The 13,544-nt window shown below is 44.0% G+C and overlaps 1 protein-coding gene across 1 annotated transcript; it reads right to left on the reverse strand.

The window, feature by feature from the left end:
- Positions 1-10,968: 10,968 nt before the first annotated feature.
- On the reverse strand, positions 10,969-12,590 carry CARTPT (CART prepropeptide; the record flags this gene model as incomplete). Its single annotated transcript, XM_082621472.1, has 3 exons — positions 10,969-11,076; positions 11,912-11,995; positions 12,432-12,590. The coding sequence occupies 3 exons, from the start codon at positions 12,588-12,590 to the stop codon at positions 10,969-10,971; spliced, it is 351 nt and encodes a 116-aa protein (XP_082477598.1).
- Between the last annotated feature and the right edge of the window lie 954 nt (positions 12,591-13,544).

A 13,544-nucleotide genomic window follows, 5' to 3' on the forward strand; every position in this document is an offset into this window, starting at 1 on the left:
AACCAGAGCCGTGTGTGTAGCTCTGCCTTCCAGAGTCTGTACACACAGATTCAGCCTCTCTCAACCAGGCAGGCTGGGTTTTCACACAGAAGTGTTCAAGGATTACGGCTGGGAGCAGGTCCCTCTGGCAGACAGTGGATACTATCAGATTCTCTCTATAAAATGGCTACGTGGGAATTAGGCCTGGTCCCAGGGACCTGTTAGAACATGGTGGGGAGGGAGTAGTGGGTCTTTTACAGCAACCACAGATATTGGGGGCCAGAGGGTAAAACTGAGAACTGCATTAGGAAATCAGTGCCAAAGTGTAGCTGAAGAGTGTTTCAAAGAGGGTTATCAGAGCCAATGGGTTGGAAGCTGAGATACACAGACAAAAGGAATTACAGGGGGCTCCCCTGTTGGCGCAGTAGTTGAGAGTCCACCTGCCAATGCAGGGGACATGGGTTCATGCCCCGGTGCGGGAGGATCCCACATGCCGCGGAGCAGCTGGGCCCGTGAGCCATGGCCATGGCCGCTGGGCCTGTGCATCTGGAGCCTGTGCTCCACAATGGGAGAGGCCACAGCGGTGAGAGGCCCGCATACTGTAGAAAAAAAAAAAAAAAAGGAATTACAGGCAACCTGGGAAAATGACAGGGAAGAGAACCATGTAGGAACAGGTAAAAGAAAGATTATCAGGACAAATTCCCAGGGGAGAGGGATTCAATTCCATAGCAGGAATCTTTCTCCCTCCCTACGTCCACCTGCATGGGTCCCACTTAAACAGGGCCTTCTATTACATAAAAGCATAAGCTCCTTGAGGGTGGCAACTTGAATGTTTTCATCTCTGCTCTATCCTGGAGCCTATCACAGTGCCTGACACAGAGCAGGTGCTCAAAAATGTTTGTTGAAACAGACTCACAGATATAGAGAACTAGGGGTTCCCAGGAGGGAGAGAAAAGGGGGCAGGGGCAAGATAGGGGTAGGGATTAAGAAAAACAAACTACTATGTATAAAATAAATAAGCAACAAGGATATATTGTACAGCACAGGGAAATATAGCCAATATTTTGCAGTAACTTTAAATGCAGTATAATCTATAAAATATTGAATCACTATGCTGTATACCTGAAACTAACAAAATATTGTAAATCAACTATGCTACAATTAAAACATGTTTATTGAATAATGAGTAAAGGGATGAATGAATGGATATAGCTATCTTATCATGCTAGCTATTGGCTAAAGGAAAGAAATATTGATAAGCATTTTTTTCAATGAAACCACATCAATTGTTACTTTGAGAAACAAAGAATTTACTGAAGAATTCATTGGAGAGCAGGAAGAAAGGTTTCTAATATACATAAACATACAGCAAATAACTAGATAAATGTTCATTAGACATATATTTATGTTCTTCCCATAGATTCCTCTTCCAAATGACTTCTTTTTCAACCTTTCCCCAACACAGCACACAAGCGTTCTCCCTCTCTGTCTCTCCCTCTCTCTCCCCCAACCCTTACTAAGTGTAAAATAAAAACAGAAAGTTCTTTCCATATTGCATGGGGTTAAGAAAACCACTCCTCCAATCATGATGTGATTTGAAGAATGAGAGGTGCCACTCCCACATGCCATCTTGGAGCCCTTGGTACTCTTTTTCCCTTTGGGGGTGTGTGCTGAGCCTTTGAGATCTCCAGCCAGGCTTTAGCAAAGTGTGAAGCAGATAAAGCTAGTCCCAGTGTCTCCCTATGGGGCCCTGATACCTCAGTCTTTCTGCTGTCACCAAAAAAGAGGCTGTGGAAAACCCACCCTAACATAAGCATGAGTAAATGAGTGGTCTGCGTCTTTCAGGAGTATTTGCTTTTTACATCAGAACCGCAAGAAAAGGGCGTTTGGGGAAGTTTCCTTTGTGGGGACTGATCTACTGAACAGAAGATGAGTTAACTGAATAAAACCAAGTTATGGAGCTTCCCTGCTGGTGCAGTGGTTAAGAATCTGCCTGCCAATGCAGGGGACACAGGTTCGAGCCCTGGTCTGGGAAGATCCCACATGCCGTGGAGCAACTAAGTACGTGTGCCACAACTACTGAGCCTGTACTCTAGAGCCCACGAGCCACAATTACTGAGCCCGCGTGCTGCAACTACTGAAGCCCGCACGCCTAGGGCCCGTGCTCCACAACAAGAGAAGCCACCGCAATGAGAAGCCCGCGCACCGCAACGAAGAGTAGCCCCCACTCACCGCAGCTAGACAAAACCCACGCACAGCAACGAAGACCCAAATTATGAATTAGAGAACCACCTCAAATGTTTTCCCCAGGACTCAGAGGGAAAAGGTCAAGGTAAAAAGGAGAAAAGATATAGTTCACATAAACATAGATATAAGAGATTCTATATTTATGTAAAAGAATCACAGAAAGAGAACTAAACATACAGCAGATATAAGAGATTCTATATTTATATAAAAGAATCCCAGAAAGAGAACTAAATGTACAGCAGAGAAACAATAATCAAAGAAATGAGAAAAATATCTTTCACTTAACCCAAGAAAATCTAGAATCTTTCCATTGAAGGGGCTCAACAAGATTCAGGCAAGATTATGGAGACAGACCTATCCCAAGATACCCTGAGTGACATTTCTGAAGTACAAGTATAGGAAATAATCTCTACTCAGATACTGAGGGAGAGACAACACTCCAACAACAACAACAAAAAAATGACAATTACAGTGAAAGATTTCCCTTACCCCAATGCCAGAAAACGACAGACCAACAGCATGACAGGACACTTCTACATCAATTACTAAAAACTGTTTTTTGAAAAAGCAAAATAAACACAAATTCAAGTATGCGAGGATTCAGAAACACAATACCCAAGTACCCAGTCCCCAGAAAGGCGCTCGAAGAAAGATTCCCATGAATTGGAATAAAGAACTCAAAAATTGAGACAATGTTAAGAAGAGTCAATGATGAGCAATACCAATAAAACTTAGAATTAAGTCAAGAAAAGTGTTACTATTGGTTGGGTAGTTTAATGCAAATGTTAACATATTACTCCTAAGGTAAAAATATAGAAAAATTCAAATGTTAAAAACCTGGATATAAAATACTAGATTATTTTAAAAGAAACTAGAAGGTACCAGTTATGAGTTTAAGATTCTACTACACAACCCAATAGAGCTGCCGTGAGGGGTCAGGAAAAGGAGTAGTTGTAGGAGTAGCACTGACAGGAGAGGAAAACCTGGAGATAGAGGTAAACTGAAAGAAGAAAAGCTATCAATAAATTAGAAAATCTATCAATAAATTCACCATGTCAAGCAGCCAAGGTGAAGGACCGGCAGCAAAAACAGAAAGTCTAGAAAAGCACTGTTGGGAGAAATTTGTGATGGGGACAAGAGCAGAAGCAGGTATGTGGTTCTCCACTGACTGCCCAGGGTATAGAAGAATCAGATTGTAGCCTCTCAGAAAGGGATCCAGGCCCTCAGGCTGTGAGAAGTATTAGCTGCTCACCTGGCAGGATCAAGGGCTATGGCTGTAGGACACGGCGGAATCTTAGGCTCCAATCCTGATCTTTCCACCTTAGAACTCCACCAAGATTGATTGCTCAACCACGAGCATGTATCCGTGGAGTCTGCTAGAGGCTGACTACTTCTCTAGGATGTAGATTAAGTCAGATTATTAAAAGGTCAAGTAAAATATTAATAGATTAAGTAAGATAAAATGATTATTTCAGTAAATGCAGAAAAAATTCTTTGAAACTCAATACTCATTTATTTTTGAAAAAAAAAAACACATCAAACCAGGAATAAAAGTAAAATTCCTCAGTCTAAGAAAGAGTATATATTTTAATACACACACACACACACATTTCCTGTTACACTTAAGAAACACTGTCGCTGAAATCAAGCATAAATAAGAATGCCTGCTGTCACGTCTATACCATTGACACTACACTGACAGACCCAGTCAATGTAATAAAACAGTAAGAAAAGGATAAGAATTAGAAAGGAAGCGAAAACTATCTTTATTTTCAGATAACGTGATTGTCTACATAGAAAATTCAAGAGAATATATAAAAAGTACTTAAAACTAACTAATGGGAAAGTTAGAAACATTACAGGATCTCATGTTTATACATGATATGTAACATTCCTGTATAGCAATAAACCAGTTATGAAACATGATAGAATTAAAAAACATACATACTTGCCACAAAAAGATACCAAATAATAAATCTAAAACTTGAAAAAATTCTAAAACCTAGTAAGTCCAAAACCTATACGAAGAAAATTATTAGTTATTTTAAAATCCAAACTTAAATTGAGGTGATTTTAGGTTTAATCTTTCTTGTTAAAGCCTGTAGTTCAAGTAAAGTCAAAACCAATTTGGACTGAGGCATATTTGCTTTATTTCCCAGTTGCTCAAACATAGAATATTAGATATGATCAAATAAAGTAGAATTCAGTCTCCAAATACCTCACCTGGAAGGGGAATCTTAGATGTCAGCCTGTCTGAATCCCTGCAAGGCTACACAGGTAACGAGTGGCAGAGCCATGACTAGAAACCAGGCTTCCTGCTTCCACTGCAGTGCTGCCCTGCCCTTACCTCCATTCTGGTGAAACCACACCTGAACCGGAACCTAGAGCAAATCTAGAGAAGCTCCAGGTTCCTTAGAGATTCAAAACCTCACTCCTCCCCGCCCCCTGCAAGCATCTCTCCCCATGTCTCCTTTCTCTGGTATCTACCATCCTCCCAGCCTTTCAGATTCCTCATTTCACAAGTCTCCAGGAGTTCAATGGCTTAAAGATTTCCAGATTTCCAGATTTTCTAGACCAAATTTCCCCCCAAATTCTGGCATCTGAAAATAGAGATCCCAAATTTTGTTTTGTTAATGGAAACATTAGGAAAACAACCATCTATTTCCACTATCATTTCATAAAAGAAAGAACATTTTATAGAGAATGTACATTTCAAAAGGATGAATTTTATTGTGTATAAATTATACCTAAATAAAACTGACTTTTTAAACGCAAGTATGCTAAACTTTGAATTAAAAAGTTAGACATTGGATATATCTAGCTTTGGTATCCCAACTTCCATACCACTTCACCATAGAAGATAAAATAAAACACCATCACAGGGCTTCCCTGGTGGCACAGTGGTTGAGAGTCCGCCTGCCGATGCAGGGGACACGGGTTCCTGCCCTGGTCCGGGAAGATCCCACATGCCGCGGAGCAGCTGGGCCCGTGAGCCATGGCCGCTGAGCCTGCGCGTCCGGAGCCTGTGCTCCGCAATGGGAGAGGCCACAGCAGTGAGAGGCCCGCGTACCGCAAAAAAAAAAAAAAAAAAACACCATCACAAACAGAAGAGTTTTGGGAAACTACCGCTTCAGACTTCTCCTGAACGATGTCTTCTTTGTCACTCTTGTCCATCCTTACTGCTCTTATCCATCCAGGCCCTCATCACTTTTTTTCTGGACTTCTGCAATATCCTCCCACCTGCCCTTTCTGTGCCCATGTCTCCCTCTCTGGTCCCTCCATCAGTGTGCTATCAGAGAGCTTCCTAAAACACAGCCCTGATCATATCACTCTGCTACCAGGAATAAAGCCTTGGCCCCTTACCCCGCAATCTGAGCCAAACTTGTCTCCTTCATCATTTTACACCACATGGACCCAGTGCTCAAGTTATTTCTAACTGCATTCTCTTTTCCCTGCGTACTTTCATTCACACTACTTCCCACACCTTAAACAAGTTTTCCCAATCTTCACCCTTTGAAATATTACACACTCTTCAAAGAATATTCAAATACCACTTTGTCTACAAGCCTTGATAACTCACCTCTTGTGCCTTCTAAGTTGATTTTTCTCTCTGTCTAGTATTAGACGTATCATGTCTTATGGTGAAACTCTCACTTTATGGCAGAGACCTGGCTATCATCAATTTCTTTTTTTTTTTTTTTTTTTTTGCGCGGGCCTCTCACTGTTGTGGCCTCTCCCGTTGCGGAGCACAGGCTCCGGACACGCAGGCTCAGCGGCCATGGCTCACGGGCCCAGCCACTCCACGGCACACGGGATCCTCCCGGACCGGGGCACAAACCCACGTCCCCTGCATCGGCAGGCGGACTCCCAACGACTGTGCCACCAGGGAAGCCCTCTTTTTTTTTAAAATTTTATTTATTTTTTTATACAGCAGGTTCTTATTAGTTATCCATTTTATACATATTAGTGTATACATGTCAATCCCAATCTCCCAATTCATCACACCCCCACCCCCACCCCACCCCTGCTTGCCCCTCTCAGTGTCCATACGTTTGTTCTCTACATCTGTGTCTCAATTTCTACCCTGCAAACCAGTTCATCTATACCATTTTTCTAGGTTCCACACTGGCTATCATCAATTTCTATATGATGTATATATAATTATTGAATGGACAATTTGCTTCTTCTCCTCCTCAGCAGATGACTTTATATCCTACTTCCCTCAGAAAACAGAAGCCATAAATAACCACCCCAACTTCCTGCCAACACACCTACAAATTCACCTGCATCCGTGCACAACATGTTCTCCCACCTTCCCACTCCTCCTTCAAACTAATCTTTTTCTTGGCTCTGAATCCCATCCCCTCATCCCTGACAAGAGCCTTGCTTCATCAATTATCTCCTCTTTCTTCTAAATTTGTAACCTCTTCCTTTCTTCTGACTCCTCTTCTCAATAGTGCAGGGAACACCAGCTAGAAATATTTACATAAACTATTTTCAAGCCAAAAAATTTTGCTGATAGACCCTCAAGACTAGATACCCTGAAAAAAGCACACCCACACTTAGGAAGGTAAAGGAAATAAACCATAAACACACATTAGCCAGGCAAGAGAGAATTATATTCATCCATCACTGATACAAAGAAGATTAAAAGTTGATGTCAGGACAACCACCCTCCTTATTCTCAGTCCTACTTTCTCGTGAGAAATTCCTAACATATGAACATCTGTTAATTTCACCTGGCATCTGATTAAGGCAACTGTGTACACCCAACGGGGCCCTAAGAACTACTCACAGGGGTAGCCACTTGTGCCTCTCCTCATGGGGCATTCATCTGCTAAGAGTCCTTGGTCTTCTTTCAGCTCCTCAAGCATGTCGACATCTATCCTGCCTTTGAACATGCCAAACCCTCTGCCTGAAGCCCTTGTGGCAGAGGACTCCAACCACTCTGTCTTTGACATGACTGGCTCCTTATCCTGCAACTCTCAGCTCATATGTCACCTTTCCTGATCACTCATTTGATACCACAATGTCCTTCATAGAATTTCTCATGGCTTGTAATTTTTGTTTATTAATTTTCCTCACCACTAGACTATCAAGCACTAGACTATAAACTCTATGAGAACAGGAATTATGTCTATCTTACTTACCATTATGTTCTCAGTACCTAGCACATGGAAGGTAAAAAAAAGTGTGGAATGAATGAGTTATATTAAAAGCTAGCTCAGCATTGCAGTGGTTCTAGAACAGGAAGCTTAGCAGAACCACCTGAGGATCTTATTTAAACTAAACAATCCTAAACCCCCTTCCCTAACTACACTTCAAACTGTCAAAGAAAAACTATAGCTAGACAGTAGTTAAAGCCATAAAAACAGATTTTATTCAGGACTGTTGCAATAATGGAAAAGAGACCTCAGTATAAACAGGCTCAATTCCAAATACAGCATGGACAAGTAGTAACTTATGGCCAAGGGACAGGGTTGGGGGGTCTATGAATGGAAAGTTATTAAGAGGTAAAAGGGGAGATCCTGGCTAAACTGATCTAACAGGATCTTTGCTGAAGGTGGGCCAGGGTGATCAGACATCACCTCGGGGGTGGTGGAGGGTAAGGAACTTGATCATATTTGGAGAGTAATCACATGTCCAGGGTGGGAAGTTCTTGATAAACTGACTTAGCAGGGTTCTTGCTAATACTATATTTTACAAGGAAGCACACAGATGGGTCTAGGACAAGGTTCAGGAAGCTGACTAAAGTTTGGTCAAGCAAAGAATCTTTGTCAATACCTAGAGTCAGATGTGCCATTTTCAGGATTGGGAGAGGGTACAGGTACACAGGTAGACTATGTATCCCTCGTAGCCCTCCAGATTCTGGCATAGGGTGAGGGGTATAATAGGTGAGGGGTATAATATCAGTAATCACCATGGGAAGGGGAATGCTTGTATGCAATTGAGAAAAGTCCTCCAGTAACTTTCTTTTTTTTTTTTTTTTTTGCGGTACGCGGGCCTCTCACTGTTGTGGCCTCTCCCGTTGCGGAGCACAGGCTCCGGACGTGCAGGCTCAGCGGCCATGGCTCACGGGCCCAGCCGCTCCGCGGCATGTGGGATCCTCCCGGACCGGGGCACGAACTCGTGTCCCCTGCATCGGCAGGCGGACTCTCAACCACTGCACCACCAGGGAAGCCCCCTCCAGTAACTTTCACACATCATCTCCAGGCCCCTGTGAGAAACACTGCTCCATTCCTATGCCTTGTAATATTATTCCCCAGATCTTTAGATCGAGCAGCTTGTCAACTTTCAGACCCCTGATCTTTCAGCCAATCTCAAAAGGTCTCTAAGGCACACACATGGAAGCCTCCATATGGGCGACAACTTTTCTCATTTAAACTTTCTCGCTCTTTAATATTCTTGTCCTCTACCAAAGGGACCTTCAATCATTAAACATACTAAGACATTCTATTAGAAGAGGAGCTCTAATACTGATAAAATGAAAAGGCAACGTTACTCCCAACAAGCCACTTAAGATTAAATGTTGCCATCGTTAATGTAAAACGTTACTAGCACTATGAACTTAAAATCTGGGCACCCACACAAAATTTCTGGAAAAAGCCTTTTCATACCAAGCCCACAGATTCTCCATCATCAATCCTCCATAAGTCCATACTCTTTAGTTGTATTAAACAAGAAAGGAGGGATGATATAGTAGGGGTAGGGGTGAGGGGGCAAGTTAAAGGGGTTTAGAGAAATATTCTTATTCTTCTCTTTGAACTACAAATTCCTCCAACACTTCTTGCTTTTGGGTGAAACATTCCAGGGTGAAATAGGAAGCAGTTCTAAGTGTTATCCCTGAGGGTCCTATCTGTGCACTAACCAATGATGAAAGCAATTTCCTCATCTTATTTATGTAGGACTGACATGAATGGGAAGAGTTAAGGTACTCGAGAAGAAAGACAGAATTTCAACTGAAATGCTTTCTGGAAAAGCAGTGGACTATGAAACTATTAAATAACTCTTTTCAGTTTTTAAAGATTAAAATGCAACACATTTCAATCACAACTAAAGCCTGGAATTCAAATGGAAGTGTGACCCCCCAAAATACATTGGCATCCCAATGAGCTAATTTCTACTAAAGAAAGAAGAGCTTCTGGGGAATTCGGGAGTCCATACAGCCTGTTCTGGAGTGACATGGAGAGAAAAGACAAATCTCTGGTGTCGGAGAAATTAGAGCTGAGATCATGATTTAGGACTGGGTAACGTGAGCTGGTTCTGTCTCCTCTCTTGGTGTCTGTTTTCTCCTCTGGGGTGGGCGCAGAGGAGTGATAACAGTATCTTGCAAGATTATTAGGAAGACCAGCCATGATAACAGTAACAATAACACTGAAAAAGGCAGTTGTGTATGAAAATATTTTTTAACACCATACTCTAGGTCCCCAAGAATCAGTGGAGGGTCTTTATTTTTAAATTCTACTACTATGCAGGTGCCTCCTGAGTTTGCATTAGGAAAAAGCACCTGTTCCTCTCATGATGCTTCTACCTAAATGTGACTTAGTTTGGTTTAAACCCCCAGAAATGTGACCTTGGGTAAGCACTCAGAAATATTTTAAGACTCTTAAACTTTACATTTAAGATTTTTGTATTTCTTGAGTTGAAGCTGCCCCCATTAATTTTCACTTCTTGCCCTCAAAACTATTTACTGAAATGACTGTTATTCCTTTGAAGTGAGAATATTTCCAGGATAGTGTATTAAATAGTGCGAATGATTGTCTCACATCCTTAGGGCACCTGAAGTAGCTATTTACCTTCCTTTGGACAAACAACAACTCCCAAAGAGCCCACTTTTTTTTTTTTTTAACCAATGCATATCTTCTAACAAAGAGGTGTCAAAACAAAAGTCCTACTTTTTCAAATTGCTTTTAATGTGGCTAAAGTATGAGACAATTTCTCTTGTATTGGTCTCCCTGTTAAAATTAAGTATTCTAACTAAAGCGTTTAATAAACAAAATATATCAACTCAACTCCAACCATCTTCATTTTATTTCATCTCTCTCTCTCTCTCTCTCTCTCTCTCTCACACACACACACACCCCACACCACTGCAATCAAAGAAATATTGTGTACAAAAGCTTGTGTGGCAAACTCCTAATTAATGATGAAAACTCCTTGGAGCCCCGGTGCCGTTTTCCCAATAGACAGCTATTTTAAAAATATTTCTCCTTGAAAACAACAGCATGATTAATGCCACCATTCCTGTTGAAATTACTTATGCAGAAACAACAAAGTACTATGAGCAATTATGAAAAACACTTTATTACGTATAATTTGTACATGCTTCAATTTGTGATGCTTGGGGTGATTTATTTTCCAGGTTGTGATGTCATCTACCAGATTTACCTGATCTAATTTTCATCCTGTCATGCCACCTACAAAAATACAATTTTCAAAGTGAAGTTTTCCTTCTTTACTTAAATAAAAAGTAAACGCTTTTTATTTGAAAAAGCTCTGAAAAGCTTGTCAGACAGATAAAATAAGAATAGAATGCTTTGCACACGTATGAACACCATACAAGGCATTACCCTTCACACGGTAACACCTAATGTGTTCTTTTATTTGGAAACAGCAGGAAAAGAGCCCCCTTTTCCTCAGAGGGAGATGCAAACTTTGCTGCTAAAGCCAAACTCTGGGGATGAAGGTGCGGTCCTCTGGGGAAAGTGGGGGCAGGGGGACTTATGGAGAAGGGTGGACGCCTCATAAGCACTTCAGGAGGAAGGAATTGCAGGAGGTTCCTCGGGGACAGTCGCACAGCTTCCCGATCCTAGCTCCTTTTCGCACGGCGCACTGCTCACCCGCGTCACACTGCGAACAACACAATGTGTAGTCATCCTGAACACGCATGCCCATGCTCCCAACAGGCACGTCTCCCCATCAACACAAAGCCTGCCTCATGGGAGAGACAGATGAACCCTACCATCACCACCATGGGTCTAAGTATAGTCAGGCCTGAAACGAGGAGAGCCTTGTGCTTATAATTTCTGCGTGAGAACATAAAAAGAAAGAAATTTAAATTATTGAACCCCTCTTACTTTCTTCTACCTTTTGTGGGGAAGCTACATTTCCTGGCTCCTTTAATTGCTCATCCAAAAGAAAAAAAATCAACAAGACCTTTTTATCTAAGAGAAACACATTCTCACAACCCCTGCTCCGTGTCCGCCTCCTCACCCCAAGAAGAAAGATTAAAGTGTGTGTGTGTGTGTGTTCTTCAAGGAAGGTGACCAGACCTGAATCAAGATTTTTGACCCTAGAACTTAGATTCTTTAAAAACTGGCAGTGGTCCGGAAGGCAGGAAGAAAATTAGAGGAACAAGCACTGACTGGATTTAAGGGCTCTTCCAACTCAGAGAATTATTTGTGAGGTGAAAAAAGCACATTTTCAGGAAATACTGCTTTCCACAGAAACCCAAGGGCTGATTCCTGGCACAAGCTGTTCAGTCCTACGAAATGGTCGATCTACTCTTTAACCTCAGAGACCAAGGGGCAAGGGCTGATGGTAGAAACAAAGGGGAGCCCACAGAATTCTGCAAACCCATTATCTGAATTATTAGCCACATCCTGGAGAGAAGGTTGTGTAAAAGACTCCAGGTGGTGTATTTCCTCTTGGAAAAGCATGGGGAGGGGTGACCCCAAAGCCTTACCATGGGGACTTGGCCATACTTCTTCTCATAAATCGGAATACGTTTACTCTTGAGCTTCTTCAGAACTTCCTGCAGCGCTTCGATCTGCAACACACCGCCCGCAGAGCCCCAAGTTGCCGCCTTGGCTGTGCGCCCAGCCCCGGTGCTCTCTTCCAGCCCTAGTTATAAGGAACCCCGGAGCCACACACACTCCTCCCCTGGACTCCACAAAGAGGGATGTTCAAGGGGTGGAAACTTAGCGAGCGCTGTTCCACGAACTGACCGCAGGTCCAGGAGCCTCGGAGACTCCTGTTGCTCCGAGGAGCCGGGATCAGGGATTCGCTCTACAGACTGTCTGGAGCCCGTGGGCTCAAGACGTTCTTCGGGTAACAGCGGGAGCCGGGAGTCTGCGCCCACCTCCCCGGGGCCTGACTTAGGAATGGGGGTGGGGAGGCAGGGAGAGAGGAAGGACGCGCACAAAGGAAGGAACCTCGCGGCAGCCCAGGGGAGTCTGGAGCGGGCGGGGGTGGGGGATACAGACCAGCTCCTTCTCATGGGAGGCATCCTCCACGGCGGAGGAGATGTCCAGGGCTCGCGGCTGGAGCTCGGCGGCCTCCTGGGCTAGGGTGCCCAGCAGAGGTAGCAGCAACAGCAGGGCGGCACCCAGGAGGGGCAGCAGCCGCAGGCGGGGGCTCTCCATGGTGCTGAAATCCGGCGCTACGGGGGCAAACCGCGCTCCCGCCTTTTATAGCGAGCCTGAGCCTGGGCGCAGGGAAGAAGGAGGGGGCGATGAAGGAAGGGGGTGTGGAGGAGGGTCCGGGTCAACCGTCTGTAGGCAGCGCTTCGCCGCCGCTTGACGTCAATGCCCGCTGGGCTCCAGGCGCCCCGGAACGAGGCTCTGCGCACAGATGGGCAAGAGCGCGGAGAACAGGGACCCCGCGCCCCCAAGTGCTTGTCAGCCCCGCGGCAAGGGACGCTCCCCAGGGGCCTGAGCTGAAGTCGAGGGGCAAGAGGTGAGGGATGGAGAGCGGGAGGGGACTAGGAAATGGAAAATGCCTTCGAGTCAAGGCACAGACAGAAGAGTCCTTCCCCATCACCTAGCAGCCACAGCGGCGGCACGATCCACCTCCCAGCACCCCGTGCTTCTTATCCCAGCCCCATCTGTGGCAGCAAGAAGACGGTGTTGCCTCCAGGCAGGCGTGTTTGCTGAGCACCTTACGAGGTACTCTGTGGTGGAGAGGAGGCAAATCTAGTACGTAAAAGAAAGAGAAAGCACGGCCTTTCTCATGCTGGGTTCTTTGGTGGAGGCTGTGTGGTAATGAGAAGAGAAGGAAAACAGAATAACCCCAGTTCAGCGGCGGTGTGGAAAGTGCAGAGAGCCAGATTCTGGTTTCAGTCCTGGCTCTACCACTTACAAGCTGGGTGACTTTGGACAACATAAAGAACATATCTGAGCCTCACCCTTTTCTCTTGTAAAACTGGAATTTCAAAAGGTACTTCACAATGTTTTCAGGAGAATGGAATGACAGATTAGATATGTAAAACCCCTTAGCACAATGAGCACCAAGCCTCTCCTTTGAACTTTGAGGCTGACCAGACAAGTGGCTGTGTGTGCAGTATCTCGGCTTTTCCTCAGGGCAAATTCAACCATCCT

The sequence above is a fragment of the Mesoplodon mirus genome (genome assembly GCF_964341445.2).
Source record: "Mesoplodon mirus genome assembly, chromosome: 5".
In the NCBI taxonomy this organism is placed as follows: Eukaryota; Metazoa; Chordata; class Mammalia; order Artiodactyla; family Ziphiidae; genus Mesoplodon; species Mesoplodon mirus.